An 18,769-nucleotide genomic window follows, 5' to 3' on the forward strand; every position below is an offset into this window, starting at 1 on the left:
AGACATTCAATCCTGGGTTTCAATCTGCTTGTCCAACATGTGGATGTCCCACCATCATCTAAAATGAAACATGGCCAAGACTGAGCTGCTTCTCTTTCCACCTAAACCTGTCTCTCCCCTCTTCCCCCCGCTCTCTATTTCTGTGAATAATACCCTTATCCTCCCTGTCTCGCCGGCTCACAACCTTGTGGTAATCTTTTACTCATCTCTCGACCTGTCTTTTTAGATCGTCCAAGTGCCAACTCGGGCGGGTTTTTAGAGGTGTTTAAGGTTTGATTATGAGCCCCGTAGTGAATGGCATGTGTTGTATGCAATTATATATGCTAAATAAAGTTATCAAATTATACATACAGTCTGAGATAATATATCATAAATAGCAGCTAACCATTAATATTGTCTTTTTTTGGGGGGGTGACTTCTTTTTTAAAAAAAATTCTTTATTCATTTTTAAACGTACAATAAGTGCATCAATATAATATAACAAATAGATCATAAATATATCACTTAATAGTCCTCAAGAGTACACATAAAACACTATTAACCCCCACCCTCCCCATTATATTTTGGGGGGGGGGGTGACTTCTATTGTTACTCTGAGTGTCATTTGACCCTTGCTAGGGATTTCTTAAATGTATTTCATGTTTAAGTGTCAGATTAGCATTCTCCCCACCCCAGTGCTTGCTCCAGGGAAAGAAAAGAAAAACCAGCAGTATCATTAAATGTCTGTAACAGATCAGGCTCCGGATTCCCTCCATCCTCCTCTCGTTATTTGAAAGGACCATTAGGTTCGGTGGAAATGCAAATAATCTTCAACCATAAAAAGAGTAAAAATTTAATTACATGGGAGCAGTTGGATGTCTGCACCAATGGTCAAATATAAAGGCCCCCTGTGAGCTCAGGAATCAGTTCTCACTCCATTAAACAAGTCCTGACGTGGCTCTGTAGTGCTTTGAAAGAACAGCAGGTTCTTGCTGGGGGGGGGGAGTGGAGGTAGCTAAGTAAAGAAAGTTCAGGGAGGTTTACGGCAGAATGAAGGGCACTTTAAAACAGAGGTGTGCTGGTTCTGCTATTGCAAGCTCAACAGAATGTGGAGAGGAGGATGACACCCTTTAATTTTCCAAAATCAGGCAAGGTTGAACAGGCATCTGTGGAGATGGGATGCGCTGGCGTGTCACGCTGAAAAGTCCTCCCAGAATGGTCAGACCAGTTTTCTTCCGTATGGCTCTTTCGTACGTTCATAAGAACATAAGAATTGCCGCTGTTGGGTAGTCCGCTCACGCGGCGGCACGCTGGTCAAAGACCAGCACCTTAACTGAGATTAGCCCTACCTGCATACGTTCTGGTTCAGCAGGAACTTGTCTAACTTTGTCTTGAATCCCTGGAGGGAGTTTTCCCCTATGACAGACTCCGGAAGAGCGTTTCAGCTTTCTACCACTCTCTGGGTGAAGAAGAACTTCCTTACGTTCGTACGGAATCTATCCCCTTTCAGCTTTAGAGAGTTGCCCTCTCGTTCTCTCTACCTCGGAGAGGGTGAACAACCTGTCCTTATCTACTAAGTCTATCCCCTTCAGTACCTTGAATGTTTCGATCATGTCCCCTCTCAATCTCCTCTGTTCGACGGAGAAGAGGCCCAGTTTCTCTAATCTTTCACTGTAGGGCAACTCCTCCTACATTACCTATCGTTGACTCCTGACGATTTACAATTTTCTGGTGCATTCTGATGTCATTTCTCAATAATTGAGCATGGTACTATTTCCTCCCTCTCCAGGTTCCACTTTTGACATCTACGGGGTTGCCTTGTGTGTTTGCATACCTTCACATTTCCTACATGTGTTCAATATTGTTTCTATATCATTATGTACAAGTTCCTGGAGGAAAAGTCCATAGTCTGTTATTGGGAAAGACATAGATACATAGAGTATGACGGCAGAAAAGAGCCGACGGCCCAACAAGTCTGCCCACTCAAAGAACCCTCCCCTAAGCACTTCTTGCCCTGTATTGGTAGCATGGAATATTGTTACACCTTGGGTTTTGGCCAGGTGACCTGGATTGGCCACCGTGAGTACGGGCTACTGGGCTTGAATGACCATGGGTCTGACCCAGTAAGGCTATTCTTATGTTCTATTTGTTCTGTTTTATTTGAATAAACGTTTCAATAAACATATTTGAAATGTAAAACACTATGGGCATATGCTCTAATTGAATCCAACGCAATACAGCAGGGGTAGGGAACTCCGGTCCTCGAGAGCCGTATTCCAGTCGGGTTTTCAGGATTTCCCCAATGACTATGCATTGAAAGCAGTGCATGCAAATAGATCTCATGCATAGTCATTGGGGAAATCCTGAAAACCAGACTGGAATACGGCTCTCGAGGACCGGAGTTCCCTACTCCTGCTCTAAGGGAATATGGAAGAACTCTAGTATGCAAATGGGTGTTTACATGGGCACCTTATAGAATTCTATAGGTTACACACATAGGCATGCTCAGTTACTCTAGGTTAGGGGTAGGGAACTCCGGTCCGCGAGAGCCGTATTCCAGTCGGGTTTTCAGGATTTCCCCAATGAATATACATTAAAGTAGTGAATGCAAATAGATCTCATGCATAGTCATTGGGAAAATCCTGAAAACCAGACTGGAATACGGCTCTCGAGGACCGGAGTTCCCTACCCCTCCTCAAAGAACAATAACATTCTGGAATCCAGACTCGATACATCAGGCTCCGTTTCTAGCAATCTTCAAATCCAGACTCCAAGCCCCACCCCCTTCTCTGAAGCTGCCTGAATTCCAAACTCCAACCCACCTTCTAAGCATCAATATCTGTCTTATTCCCTCTGTAATTCCCCCACCTGGGCACTGGGAATTGATGCACCTTCTTCTCCAATTTGTCTGCCTTGACTAGATTGTAAGCTCTTTGGAGCAGGGACTGTCTGTTCTGTTTTGATGTACAGTGCTGTGTATGTCTGGTAGCACTATAGAAATGAGTAGGAGTGGTCCTAGTACCTCTAGAACATGGGTGTCAAAGTCCCTCCTCGAGGACCGCAATCCAGTCGGGTTTTCAGGATTTCCCCAATGAATATGCATGAGATCCATTTGCATGGGGAAATCCTGAAAACCCGACTGGAATACAGCTCTCGAGGACCGGAGTTCCCTACCCCTGCAACACAGTATACAGTACAATAACTATTTAAATTCTGCTGCAACTGAAAACAACTCAGTGTGGATTACAATCCAATTACATACACAGAAAACAGAAATGTTAGCAACAATAAGGGCTCCTTTTACAAAGCCACATTAGCGGCTTTATCGCACGCACCTTTATAGTGCACGCTAACCCCCGCGCTATCCAAAAAAACTACCGCCTGCTCAAGAGGAGGCGCTAACGGCTAGCGCGGCTGGCTAATGCAGCTTCGTAAAAGGAGCCCTAAGTGCTCATAAAATTTCTTAAACTGGTAGGCTGCGGAAGTAGCAAAGCCAGCCCTGCAATTTAGGGGAGCCCAGGGGTGGATATTCCTTTCTTACATTACCTTACATTAGTGCCGGGGTGTCCAACCTTTTGGCTTCCCTGGGCCGTGTTGGCCGAAAAAAATTTTCTGGGGGGCCGCGCATATGCTGCAGCAAGACAGAGGAGGGAGCCGGCAAGACGGTAAACACCAGGGGGCAGCAGAGTAAAACACTGCATCGCCCTCGACCAGGGCCGCACAAAATACTTTATGGGGCCGCATGCGGCCCTTGTGCTGGAGGTTGGACACCCCTGTATTAGTGTCTTCTATTCCGCCAATACCTTTTGGTTCTAGGTGGAATATAAAAGAATTGGTCTGGGCATACCCAGTGAGATTACAAGATAGATACACTTCCCCCTCGCGGTGGTTAGGGGCAGAGCCGGCCTGCGAATATTAAAAAAAACGCGAATAATATTCAGGCCGGTTCTGCCCTTAACCCCCGCTTCCCCCTGGCTATTTTAAGCCCTGTAAGCCTTACCTGGTGGTTTAGCAGGTTTTTGGGCAGGAGCGATCTGCCCACACTCCTGCCCCGTGCAGATCGCTCACAGGAAATGGTTGCCTTGAGCTCCCGTCATCTCTCGAGACTATGATGGGAGCTCAAGGCATCCATTTCCTGTGAGCGATCTGCACGGGACAGGAGCGTGGGAAGATCGCTCCTGCCCGAAAACCCGCTAGACCACCAGGTAAGGCTTAAGGGGGGACTCACAGGGCTTAAAAATAGCCCGAAAAATGAAAATGATTTTATTGGCAGAAAATCACAAATAATTAAAACCGTAGATACAGAAACCACGAATACAGAGGGGGAAGTATAATTAGAAGAAGCAGTAGGGTCCGGGGATATGTTGAGAAAGTGAGTTTGACTTGACAAATTTCCTGAACAACTTGGGTTTTTAATTCTCTCCTGAAGGTTTTACAGTTGGGATGTTGGGATCAGCAGGTCGGAGATGTGTTGGTCTAGTTTCGCTGCTTGGGTGGCTAGTAGGCCATCATACATTTTCTTACGTTGTATGCCTTTGATTGGGGGATGAGTGAAGGGGGGACTGTACTCTGCTTGGTCTGATGGTGTTGTTCCTGGTTAGGTGATTGTTTAGATAAGTTGATCCATCGCCATTCATGTTCCCCCCCCCCCCTGCAAGCGCACTTACGGTATCTTTGCTGGTGGGGTTGCCGATCTCTGCCAGCCAAATTACGATGCTGCTGCCATTCCCAATGCTCCCTTTCTGCGCTAAGCATGCAGGGCTTTGACATCCTTGCCAATAAATGTATGTTTAATGCACAGAGGGGATGAGGGGGAGAATGTGTTTCCTCCCCCCCCCCAATCAGAGGGCTAGCTGAGCTCCTGCCACACAGGTACATATGTATGTACTGGCATGTGTGCATTACAGTGGCTAGTTTGGGGCATCTACTTTGCCTTTTTAAAATAGGCTTCAAAGAGGCACCTATTTGGACTTCTGGCATAGGCAGGCTATTGTAAACTCAGACCCTTCCCACCTACCCCGGGCACCCGCTCAAACTCAAGGGCGGAAAATTTCACGGCGACACCAGAAAGTATTTCTTCACGGAGCGAGTGATTGATCAATGGAACAAGCTTCCAGTACAGGTGATCGAGGCCAGCAGCGTGCCAGATTTTAAGAATAAATGGGACGCCCATGTGGGATCCCTAAGTGGGTCAGGGTAAAACATTGTATAGTATTAAGGGGAGGGTCTATAGAGTGGGCAGACTTGATGGGCCTTGGCCCTTTTCTGCCGTCATCTTTCTATGTTTCTATGTTTCTACCGTACTGCAAGTTTGTGTGCTGTGAACATGACTATCGACTTACTATTTCAAATGCATCTAGCAGGTCATGATACCATTCGGAAGAAGAGAATGGGATGAGAAAAGCTGGCGTAATTGCTGCCTTAACCTTATCTCTTTGGCTGCAGGTATCTGTAGGTCTTCCAGCAGACTGTCTGGTTTGAGTGTTCCATGCTCTCTACCGAGCCCCCAACCCAGCCCTGCAACGTGTGAGCTTCAGAGCTGCCCCTACTGTGCAAACATCTTGGAGAACCAACAGCTTGAGCTCAGCGAGTCAGAGAGCTGCGAGTCAGACTCCAACGGGGTCTACGAGTTCACCCAAGACGTTCAGCATGGAGGCCAAAGAGACTGGATGCAGCAGCGGCCCAAAAAGAACAAGAAGAAGACGAAGGCCAAGGCAAAGCGCGGCAACCGAGTGACCAAACTGTGGGCAGCTTTTGGCAACAGACTGAAAAGGATTGTGGACAGCAAATACTTCAATCGTGGGATTATGATAGCGATATTGATCAACACGTTGAGCATGGGAATTGAATATCACGAGCAGGTAAGACGAATCGTAAATCCCTTCCTCGCTTTTTTATGAGAAATGTTTTGTCCCTTGGCTCGGTAGACTCTAATTTCACCCCAGCACAACAGAGGGTCATTTCGCTATTTTCTACATATTTTGGATTAAGATGGGCCTTTATCAGAGCAGAATTTTCAGAGCGCAACGATCTTCTGGGCTGATAAATGGTCTTCTTACTTTTGAAAAACTCTGGCATCGTATCATTCAAAAATTGATGACAGATCATCACAATCTTATATTGTACTCTAAAAGCCACTGGCAGACAAGGTGTAATATGAGCATATTTTGATGCTCCTGTAGTCAATCTGGCTGCAGCATTTTGTACCACCTCACTCTGTTCGCAAAAAGGAGCATTAAAGATTTACAGCTTTTAAAGTAACTGGGTTGGAATTGACTTGAGAATAGCACAGTTGATCCGTTATGCAAGCTTCTCGTCCATGAGAACCTCCTTGACATCCAATTCTACTCCCAATACTCCCCCACATACACACACAGAGAGAATAGGGACTTGTATACCACCTTTTTGTTGCTTTGGCATTTCAAAGTGGTGGGCACTGGAGGATTAAGTGACTTACATTACATTTGTGATTTCTATTCCGCCTGTGCCTTGCGGTTCTAAGCGGATTACAGTTAAAAGAGATCAGGACATTACCGAGAGAATTACATTACAACGATTTAAGTAAATTACATGTTGTGGTATAGAAATACAAGTATAAGATATCTGGATTTATCGATAGAATAGCTTGACAGGGTTCAAGTAGTTACAAGGTTCAGTGGAGAAAACAATATAGGCAACTGAAGAAAGATACCTAACTTTGAAGGAATCAGTTGAGTGGATACCTAAGGGAGATGCTTATTTAGGAGAAGGTTAAATGGATACCTAAGGGAGATGCTTATTTAGGAGTTTGGATATTTTTGGTAAATGAGGTTCAAGGGGATGACTAGTGTGTTATTTGCTGGGGAGAGTGCATGTGTGATTGGGGAGGGGAATATTAAGTAAGGGTCACAGGGTCCTTGTGCTGCTCCTTGTGACCCTGGGTCACTTACCCAGGGTCACAAGGAGCAGCACCAGGATTTGATGGGATTTGATCTCACAACCTCTGAGTAGACACACACACACACCTTTCTTCAATATTAGCTCCATCTTCTCTTCCTTTATTGAGCGCCTGCAGGCACATATGGCTTGGTGGTCATTGGTTCGAGGCATGCAGATGTTCTTGGTCCTCTATACCCTGTAGCTAATTTGCCCAGGTCATTTCCCCTTGAAAATGTTTGTGTCCATTTACCTTGCATCTGTGATTTGAGGTGAGGAGTGGCCCTAAGGGCCTCCATTGCCCAGGGTGCAAAATAAGCACCTGTCCATTTGTGAAGCACTTTGAATATGTAACTACAAAAAGGGCAGTATACAAGTCCCATTCCCCTCCCTTCCTTCTATTGGGGTGCTGGAAAATATGTGCGGATACTTGAAAATTATTAGGTCAATATTCAAATGCCAGGGCCAATACTTTCTGTGACTCTGGCCATAACATTTAAATATTTTACGCATTCAGTGCCCGCTACCTGCTAAAGTATTCAGTAGACATATACAGCAGCCACCGCTGTATGGAGATCCTGAGTTATTCGACCTTTTTTGCTATCTAAATTGATCTCTACAGCTGTACGGATAGCGACTGAATATCACTGGCTGGCTGCAGACTCAGCTAGAATGCCCAGGCTCTCCCCTCGCTTTGTCCCAGCATTATTCGGAGAGCGCGGCATGATGTGTGAGAATTTCCTGTGGTTCTATCCATATAGGGCCACTGAAGAAAACCATTTTCACATAGGTTTATACCTTTAGCGAGCATCTCCTTGAGCTGGTGTTGCTCTCAAGACCAGCTGTTTTGCTTCACAGTTACTGTTTGCTTCCCTCTTCCTGACCCGTGTGTTCATTGCATCTCCTTGTTAAAATCTCCAGTTGTCTTCCACTAGTGCTCTCACCAGAGATCCCTCTATCTGTTCCAAGTGTTGTTGAATTCTTTCACTATTTTGATGGTTATAATCAAAATGCTTGTTGGTTCTCATCGGCATTAATTCCGGAAATACCAATACTTACACAGTGTTCCCTCTAAGCGGGCGGGTGTTGTGAGCAAACTTTTTTCACTGTGAGCTAAAAATATCGGGCGCCAGCAAGTTATGAGCCAAATAAATATGTTGCTTTCTACCACAGAACTTCCTTACGTTTGTATGGAATCTATCCCCTTTCAACTTTAGAGAGTGCCCTCTCGTTCTCCCTGCCTTAGCTACTAAGTCTATTCCCTTCAGTACCTTGAATGTTTCTATCATGTCCCCTCTCAATCTCCTCTGCTCAAGGGAGAAGAGGCCCAGTTTCTCTAATCTTTCGCTGTACGGCAACTCCTCCAGCCCCTTAACCATACGTGACAAAAAATCAATTCATGTAGCAAATGCTACATTTATCTTTTGGCATGGCCCATCATGTAGCAAATGCTATAACTGATGGGCCATGCCAAAAGATAAATATATATATACTAAAAAATAAAAAATAAAAATAAATATATACTAGGAGTAAAGGGGCATGCAATAAAGCTTTTAAGTAGTAGATTTAAAACAAACCTGGGAAAATATTTTTCATTCAACATGTAATTAAAAAAAGATTTGGATAATTTCCTTAAAAAATCTGCATGACATTATTAAGATGGACTTAGGAAAGCCCACTGCTTATTCCTAGAATAAACAGCATAAAATCTGTTTTACTCTTTTGCACTGTTGTGCTTTCAGCAAAATGTTTTAAACACAAAAACAGAAAATCACATGCACAGGCATTAGGTCACCCAGGCATCTAGAATTAGCAATCTTGCACAGCCAGCCTATGATTGACAGGAGCTGCCAAATCACATTGAAAAGGATGATAAGGAAGGCAGATAAGAGATGGTGGAAGGAAGACAAAACGAAAAGGCAAGAACAAAACTGAAGTAGAAACGAGCCAAACATACAGTATAGCATACAAAAAATGTATGTTTTCCTTTGGCTTCCAAAAACTGATTGGCATCCAAGTTCCCTAAAGTTTCACACAGTCATCTTCTAATAATGTCACCATATACAGTTGGCTTGCCAGAAATATGTTTAGGATGCCACTGCAACTCTACCAACAGCATATTAACTTAACAGTGTAGCTTCAAAATAACTGCATCTCTATCCTTCCCTCCCCCCTGTGGTTTTTAGCATATCTCTCTTCTCATTTCCTCCACTCAGATCTGATCATTCTCTGCTCTCTCTTCCCTTTTCTTCTCTGGTCTTCCTTCTCTATTTTCTGCCTCCATCTAAATTAAATTCTTTCTTACTATTTAGTCCCGTTTCCCTCTTTTCACTGTGTCTACACACAGCTTGTCACCCCTTTCCCTCACCCCTCCATTATCTTACTATTTTCTTCCCCCTTTATTTATCTCCTCCTTCCATCCAGTATGTGTTCTTTCCCCACTTCCATTCAGCATCTGCTCTCCCTTCTCAACTGACATCCATCTGCCTTCTGCTCTCTCTCCCTTCTTCTCACTTCCATCATCTGTCCCCTTCTCTCTCTCTCTCATCTCCTCCATTCCATCATCTGCCCCTTCTCTCTCTCTCTCTCTCTCCCCCCCCCCCAACTTCCATCATCTGCCCCCCTTCCCCTCACCTTTGTGGGTCACTTTCTTTCCCCTGAGGGTGGCTCATGTCACAGGGGAAGCTTTGGCCGAGCAGAACCGCTTGATTGACAGTGGAACTTACTTGATTGATGTCGATGCTGGGGCCCGTTGCCGTTTGAAGGAAAAAAAAAAAGGTGGAAAAAAGGAACCTGTAAAGGCGAGAGGAAGGGAAACCTCCAGGACAGCTGCTTTTTGCCCTCCTTCAGCGGCCCAAGAGTTCAGACCAGCAGCGGCAGCTGTGTATGCTTTTAACTTCGGCACAGAGCTGCCCCTAATCAATAGTTTAGCGCGGTTTCATGAGGCAGCCTCGGGGCCTTTGATAGCCGGCCCGCTTCGATGATGCGATGTGGGCCGGCCTAGCAAAGGCCCCGAGGCTGCCTTATGAAACCGCGCTAAACTATTGATTAGGGGCAGCTCTGTGCCGAAGTTAAAAGCATACACAGCTGCCGCTGCTGGTCTGGAGGTGCGGAGACAAGGCAGGAGGCAAACGCGGTGGAAGGCAGGAGTCCCGGCGAAGGCAGGAGTCCCGGCACAGCGACTACAACAGGAAGTTGCAAGTCAGCTGACGCCGGCCTTTCGTTGCGGCGGGGACCGAATCCTTCGCGGACCGGCAAGATTTTGTTTGCGGACCGGCGGTTGAAGAACTGTGCTCTACACTGTGTGCGCTGTGACGAGAAACTTGTGCGCTGCGAGGTAATATTTTGTGCGCCAGCGCAGCTTAGCGGGAACACAGGGTGCAGAATCTGAAATCTGTCTTTTAGGGTTCAGAAAATACATGAGTTCTCTTTCATGCAATTACTGGGGAATATGGTGCTGAAATTAAAGAAGGTATTTTTCTTGTGTGTGCATTCAGGCATATACTGAAGGGAAACTTCACCCTCATTTCTAGGTGCAGGGTGAGACACTGCTCCTCATTACCTGGTGAAGGGTGATGTGCCTCATTTCTGGATGCATCACAATACAATCTGTTCCTCAGTCCTAAGCACAGAACAAATAATTTTACCTCATTCCTTGGTGAAAAGTGAGACACTATGGCTCATTTCTAGGTGCATCACAGTTTGTACCTCATTCCTAATTATAAAGTAAAACCTTGTAACTCATTCCTGGATACAGGGTGAGACACTAAACCTCAATCCTTGGTGAAAGGTGAGACACTTTACCTTATTCTGAAGCATAGAATAAAACACTGTACCTCACTGCACAGTGAGACATTGTACCTCATTCCTTAGTAAAGGGTGAGACACAGTGTCTCACTCCAGAGTTTATCACAATTTTTATCTCATTCCTGGGTGTAGATTGGGACAGAAGATGGATCATACCACATTCCTGGAGGAGCATAAGCCTGTCCATATCAGCTTGTATTCTATTTTCCCAGGACACATGAAAAAACCCATGTGCACCATTTAACAGGACCTGCCTTGCTGGACTATGGCTGCTGTCCCAAATCATTCCAAAAGGCTACGTTTTTTGCTGTGCAATCTGTTTGTGAATCAAATAAGAGAAACCAGAAAGAGGGGAGATGACTGATGCTGAGTTTCTTTTTAAAACAAACTCTCTTCGTTCCTTTGGATCGGATATCAGAGAAGCACATTCCTAGAGCTGACTGCCCTAATTCTGTCATGCAGCTTCATTTTTATGAAAATGGTAATTAGGAGGTTGCAGGGCACAATTCGTTAGTTAAATGATTGATACTGCGTAGGTTAATTACCTTCCTTTCTTGTCTCCTTTTTTAACGTGGGCTGGCCAAAAATGGAAAGTGTGCAAGGAGCAGACAACAGTGCCATTAATTATGCATGCGGACAGCTAAAATAAATTGGAGGCTCGTATTGTGTACTGTTGGATACAGACAACCGTTGTGTATGTCTTCTTGTTTGGTGAATCAACTCATTACACATTGATCTTCAAAGCAATGATATACTTAAAATGTGAAAAAAAAATCAATGGAAGTAAAGTCAATTAAGTTATGGAAAGGGCCATCAGTTCTTGATCAGAAAAGAAAACTTAATGGCACCGAAGAATCCCAACTGGTTTTACTGTACCAAACATTTTATAAACCTGTCATCACCAGGGCTTCTATTGGTCCTACAGAAGTGTCCAACAATTCATAATATGCAAGAGTCAAAACCCGATTTTATTCATTTTTTAGTTCAATTTCTTTTTTAAAAATTCTATATTAATTTAAAAAAACTTACAATAAATGTAACAGCATATATAACATTTTAAACTCAGATTCAACACTTAATATTCTGTTAAAATCCTTATCAGAATTTATCCCCCCTCTCCCCTATTCAATAACAGTCTTTAAATTCAAGAAAACATATAATAATCCCCATTCCCATATACCTTACTTTAATAATCAGACCAAAATACCCTTCTCCCCTCCCCCTACCTTGGACATGCATATGTAAGGGGGAAAATAATATTCAATCATTACAATATTTTGTTAATGGCTCCCAAATATCCTGAAATTTTCTAAAATTCCCCTGCTGTGTGACTATTATCCTTTCCATTTTATAAATGTGACATAAAGAGTTCCACCAGAAACTGTAATTCAGCCTTTCCCAGTTTTTCCAATTACAGTATTTGTAATCTGTTGTATGGCAACCCCTGTCATAATAAGCAGAAGCCTGTTAGTTCAGTTTCTAAAATGTAATATCCTTGTATCTAGGAGGGTTACATTCTCACTACATAAAATAAAACAGGATCAGGAAAATTCAATAACTGGGTGCCTACAGTTATTTATGCCTTGCATCAATGGCGTAACTACAGGTAGGCTCTGGCACACCCAAATTCTTGTGTCCTTGGTATGGTTGGTGGTGATCCTCAAGCCCCACCAACTTGCAAAGGTCCACCAGCAGCAAAAATGTTTCCCACTTGCTCCGGCCGGTAGCAAGAACTCCTCCTTCTCTCACAGTCCAAGCGTTGGCCTCCCCAGCCACACACACTCAGTTTTGGCCATGTGCTACAACTGAGTATGCATGGGCAGGGCGGGGCAGTGGCAGTGCATGGAGAGAAACACTGGCTGGAGCAAGTGTGAGGGGAATGAGTACTTTCCGCTAGCTGGAGCACGTGGAAGAGGGAGGAGTTCTTGATGACAGAGGACCTTTGCAGATGGTGGGGCTTGAGGATCCCCACCATCTCTGGTATTTTTAATACTTTGAGTTGAACCCAGGGGGGGCACATGTACACACCCAAAATCTAGCCCAGTGGCCCACCCAAAATCTGAGGTTTGGCTATGCCTCTGGTTTAGACGCAAAATGCCAAGACAATTGGCACTAACCCCCAGTTTCAATATACAGTGCTTAAATTTGCATGCTGATCAAAGATGTGTGCAAATTAATTAGCTAACATGAGATTAAGTAGCAATAAATTCATGCCAACAATTACAATTAATTGGCCTCAATTAGATTTTGCGTGCAAACCTTGCTATGTGCCATTCTTTAATTCCACACACCTAAATGCTCTAATGTGGAACTTAAAAGGGGGTGTGGTGGAGGCATTCCAAAAATGTATGCTCAAGGCCCTTCAGCTCAACAAAAAGCATCAGTGTCTGCTTCCGTGGCATCGGCACTCTAAGTGCGATGTCAGTCTGGGGCAGAGGGGAGCAGGTAGTGGAGGATAGGAGTGTCGGTCAACGATGGGGGGTGCGGGAGATAGGAGTGTTGGTCATCGGGGGGGAGGAGGAGATAGCAATGGTCATCAGTGGTTGTGATGGGCAGTACCCATCATGGGAAGGGATGGAGGATAGCAGTGCCAGGCATCTGGACGGGTAGAAAATAGCATTTTTGGTTATCGGGTGGAGAGGGGAAGAAAAAAAAGTACCATCATCCAAAGGAGGCTCGAATATAAACCGAGAACCCCATTTTTTAGACATTTTTTGCCCCAAAATCTCAGTTTATATTAAAGTATATACGGCAATTTAAAAAAAAACAAACCACAAATTGCCCATCTCTAATTCGGGTGGGAGTCATATTGGACTCCATGCTGACATTACTGTACTCTAATTACTGACTGTTCAGTGACATCTTCCCTATTTGCATTCTGTAATTCGCTGACTGTCCAACTCTCTTCACTGTAAACCACCTAGAAGTCGCAAGATTGTGGTGGTATAGAAAAAATATAGTTATTATTATTATTATTATTTACCAAATGGGAGTGCGCCTACGGTTTCAACGCCTATTGGCAGGAACCCTTTTCAGAATCGTGCTTCGTGCCAATTCCTGTCCCTAACTTATGAATCGGTTAAATAGGTTGGTTTTTAGGTAGGATGAGGAGTGCGAGATAATATTGCCCAGCCAATCGTTGAGTTGACCTGCTTGGAAGGCAAGAGTTCTGTTCAGGTATCTTTTGTTATGGCAGCCCTTTAGAGTTGGGTGGCTGAACAGATGGGTTTTGCGAGTGGGTCTGGAAGGGCGATTTAAGATAAAGTGGGGAACCAAGTATAAGGGGGCCGAACCAAGGATGAATTTGAAACAGAAACAGCCAAACTTGAATTGTATTCTTGCTTCCAAGGGTAGCCAGTGGAGTTTTTGGTCGTAGGGGGTTATGTGTTCCCATTTTTTTAGCACATATATCAGACGTATTGCTGAATTTTGGATGATTCGGAGTCTTTGAATGGTTTTTTTTGAAAGACCCCAGATAGATGATATTACAGTAGTCAAGTAAGCTTAGAATGGAGGATTGCACCAGTAAGCAGAATGAGGTAGCATCGAAGTATTTTCGGATGGTTCTTAATTTCCATAAGGCAGAGAAGCCTTTCCTGACCAGTAGGTCGGTGTGTGCTTCAAGAGTAAGGTTGCGGTCTAGGGTCACTCCCAGAATTTTTATGGTATCTGTGATAGGAAAGATTTGACCATTCAAGGAGATTGATGAATCTTTGATTTTGTCGTTCGGACTCGCCAGGAAGAATTTGGTTTTATCTGTATTGAGTGGGGGTCAATGTTAAGGGGCTAAACAATATGATTAAAAAGAAAAAAAATTCTGGATTATTTAACAAAGTTTCACCCTGACATTGTTGTGTTACAGGAAACTCATTCATCATCTGATAAGTCAATAAAACTTGAAAACTAGTAAATAAATAATTAACACCTTCAGCAAGATACTAGACCTGAAGAAATAGTGTTATATATAGTTTTCATCTCGACTTTAATCTTCAGGCCAGAGAAAAGGATTTATAAACTAAATTCATTAATTTGGAATAAAGGGGTTTAAAAAAAAAAATAAAAATCAGTCGGCATTTTGAATGTCTCATCATAGAAGATTCTCGTTTCAAGACACCCCAGATGAATTAGCGTCATTCTTGGGACTGCGGGATACTCCCTCCTACAGCTAACAAATAGGTTTAACCTTCATATACTACCTTAAATAGAGAAGTGTGATTGCCGTGTTAGTTCACCTGGATAGATGAAAATAAAAGTGAAAGTAGTAGGTGAGACCTTTTCACTGGACCAAATTACCTTTTTCTTTCACAAGCTTTCAGAAGTTATCCTGACACGAAAGACATTGGCTTTCTCACCCATTATCAGATATAGGACTTTTGAACTGTACTGTCTTATTACCTCTGATAACAGAGAGAGAGCCTCAGACCTGTTTGATAATTCTCGAAAGCTCGTCAATGATAACATTAATTTCCTCCAAAAAGAAGGTATCGCCTACAACTTATTCATTGTCCCTTATTTCCACCTTCATATACCACATTCTCCTGGAAGACATCTCATCATTTGGGTAGCCCACACATATTAGCTAACACTGTTTTGTGATGTCTGGTAGCAGAAGGGCATCTTACTTTCCCCCTCATGTTCCTTATTTTGATTCTGAATGTGACATGCAACATTTGTGGCTTCATCTGTTAACCACCTAACAAAGAATGAAGTACTGTACAGTGAAGGTGAAGAACTTTGGGCCGCCAACAAGGCGCGTTAAACAGGGCTTTGGGTAGAGGAGGAAGGAGGGATTTAGTCAGATGTTAATTTTCCAAGTGCTTCCAGAATTTTCTTATCTATGGACAAATTTTGCCGAACAAGTTTGTTCGGGGTTGATATTCATACTGCGGGAGTTAGCTGGGCTGACTCCCGTGGTCTGTGGCAAACCCGGAAATGTCATCGATTAAAAAATTGTTAGACGTTTATGTTGACCATCGTATTGTATTATACTATCTATTATCATTAATCCCTGATTTCTTTGATGTTGCCTTTTTATGATTGTCCTTGATTGTTCTTATGATCCTTGTACACCTTTTTCCTTTTTGTATTTTCCTAAAACTCCATAAAATTTCAAGTTTAAAAAAAAAAACCAACCATTAGAAAATTTTTGATTGATGGTTCATGCAGTGGTTATTGCAAAGAACTTTTATTGGAAATACCCCCAAAATATTTAGGAATGCTTCAAATTGCACAGAATGCGACGGCAAGAGTATTAACTGGTTCAGCGAGATGCATGTATATTAATTGTAGCAGGTTTCCGGGTCTTGCCGCATCTGTGTAGAAAGAACCGACGTTTCAGCCATCATACTGTGGCTTTCTTCAGGGTATGCTGTGAAGACTGCAGTGTGTCTTTATATATATATATATAGTGGGTTCCCAGGCCTGATTGAGAACAGGGCAGTCTGTGGGTCGATAAATTGCATATTACTCCCATTTAAAAGTCTCTATGCTGGTTACCAATAGAGTGTTCAATTACATTTAAGATACTCTGATTTTTAAAGTATTGAAGGGGTTGACTTCTCCCATCCTGTCATCAATATTAAAATTATACCAACCATCAAGGTCATTTAGATCAGGAAATACACTAATATGAGAAATTCCTTCTTTTCACAGGATCAAATTAAAGTGTTATAGAAAAACTTTGTTCCAGGTAGCAGGACCGATGCTCTGGATTGCTCTATCTCCTGAGGTTTGAGCTATTATCCAGGTTTCCAGGTTTATTCACAATTTGAGATACTAACCATCAACAAGTATCTGGTCGGCTTATAGTGCTAAAATTTAAGTTAAAAATAAAAGGGGCAATATGCAGATAAGACAAAGACAAAAACGTAGACAAAACTGATACAAGAGGGGCTGGGGAAGATTCAAAATTACATTAAAGGTAAAATAAAGAACCGAACATAGAAAAAAAAATTTTTTAGAGTGGATGGTGGGATATTCTCAGTAGGGTTGTTTTGAAGTGTTTATGAACTGAAAAGATCTTCTAGAGAGGGGAGTTTGAATTTTTTAGAATGTACTGGTTGTCCTGACTAAGAGGGTCTGGAGACCTTATTGGTGGTGTATGCCCAAAATTTGTTCTAGTGTTTTTTATTTTTTGGTCAAAGTAGTTAGCTAGGTCTGTTGCCCTACGGTTGGTTGAGCGGGGCAGGGTTTGTTTTTGGGTTTTTTTTTTGAATAAGGGGAAAGAGATTGTTTTAAGAAGGGAATTAAAAACCACATTGTTCCTGAGAGCGTATGCTATGTACGTACAGAATTAACTGGAGGAGACATTTGATATCAGAAGGTGGATAACAAATTGTTTGATTTAAGATGATTTGACTTTTATGTGGTTTTATTTCATTGGATTTGTCTTTATTTTAGACTAATTTTTATTATGGATGTTTTATTGGAAACCGCAGAGAATTTTGGATCATGTGATATATAAATAAAGAAAATATTTGGCGACTGGCATTGAGTTTTCAGTCTATTTTTAGCTTTTGACGTAGCTCACTAAGTCGATACTGATCAGCTGACCAGTTAAGTCATAACCACCAAAGATAGACTTGCTATTTATGTGGGTCCATCTCTCCACTAAACTTAGCCAGTCAGCCAGTGAATAATGGCGCTAACCTGCTATGTCGTACGACATAGATGATGACTGGGCTAGCCGTTGACCATGAATATTCAGTAGTTATCTCCCACTGAATATTCGCGGGTAGTCAGCTCAGCACTATTTAACTGGCCAGGAGCTGTTCCTGGCCAGTTAAATAGCACTGAATATCGAGCAGCTTGCTTTCTTCCAGTTTCTCGGTGTACGGGTTAGTCTGTACTGGGGCATTCGGTCTCGATGCTGCTAAAGAGTCAGTTTGTCTGAGTGTCTTACACACAGAAGATTGTCAGCTGATAGAAAAAGAACGCTGAAACCAGTAACATCGTGCGCCCAGTGGAAGGAAGTGTCTGGCCACTGGTTGGCCGCACATCTCTCTACTGGTGCCCTTGCACCATTTTCACACTTGAAAATAGAGGAGAAAGGGCAGCTTTTCTGGAAATCCATGGAAGTCTCTGGAATAAAGTTGAAAGCAAAATGCCGTATTCCTAATCGATTTTATCAAAGATGAGATAATGCTAGGACCTAATATATTGATGTTATCTGATTTGTAGCTCAACGTTCCTTTAACAGGGTAGTTGTAAAAGAGAATTCTGCACATAAAGCAGTGCATTAAGCATGGAAATAGATGTTTCTAGAATTGCATGTCAAACATGCATGTACATTTTCATTCATTCCTACCTGCATGGGCACAAAGGGTGACGGAATTTTAAAACGCATGGGCAAGCACAGCGGATCTCTGCTACGAAAGTGAAGGGTATAAGTTGAAGAACTAGGGTCGGAACTGAGCAGACTTTGATGGGAACTACAATAATTTGGGATGATTCAGAAAGGCTGGAGTGAACTTGCACGGCAGCTAATGCCAGTGCCAGACAGACTCCTAGAGCAAAACTATCATAGATGTTGGGCAGACTGGATGGACCACACGGATCTTTATCTGCCGTCATTTACTATGTAGAAGAGATCTCAATAAATCAAGCATTAATGACTGACTGTCTTCCTACCTCCCTGTGGCGCCTTCTGGAGTATGCAGTCATGGATCCCGACTCTTGCCACTAGGTGGAGCCTCTAAGCACTACTTTGGTTTGTAGCGTCACAAGATTCGGAGCAACGGTTTGATCGTTGTGTTTTAGAGCATATTTATCCAATTGATACTCAAAGTCTCCTAAGACTCCTGATGCAGGCCGGGTGGCAGAAACATGATCATGTCGAGTCATTGAGTTATTTTGGATGAATGAGTTATTTTGGATGAATAAAGACATTTGGATTTATCAGATGAGTTGAAAGACACTTTTTGTGCACCATTCTGATTGGACATTTCCACTTTTGCTCTTGCTTGTTTGATTTTTGTGGATTTGTTTCCCCTGTTTTAGTGTGTATGAGATAATGTTTAAAAGGGCCTCCCAAGTATTTCTTCAGCGTACTATTGAGAGAGAGCCTGGC

The 18,769-nt window shown here is 43.0% G+C and overlaps 1 protein-coding gene across 1 annotated transcript in view; it reads left to right on the top strand.

Moving 5' to 3' along the window:
* Positions 1 to 18,769, top strand: part of CACNA1H (calcium voltage-gated channel subunit alpha1 H) — a 304,694-nt gene that overhangs the window by 111,497 nt on the left and 174,428 nt on the right. Inside the window, exon 8 of the mRNA XM_033914172.1 lies at positions 5,425 to 5,840. Within this exon, the coding sequence (XP_033770063.1) occupies positions 5,425 to 5,840 (416 nt within the window). The remainder of the gene's footprint in view (positions 1 to 5,424; positions 5,841 to 18,769) is intronic.

This window comes from Geotrypetes seraphini, chromosome 11 (assembly GCF_902459505.1).
Source record: "Geotrypetes seraphini chromosome 11, aGeoSer1.1, whole genome shotgun sequence".
NCBI classification, from domain to species: Eukaryota; Metazoa; Chordata; class Amphibia; order Gymnophiona; family Dermophiidae; genus Geotrypetes; species Geotrypetes seraphini.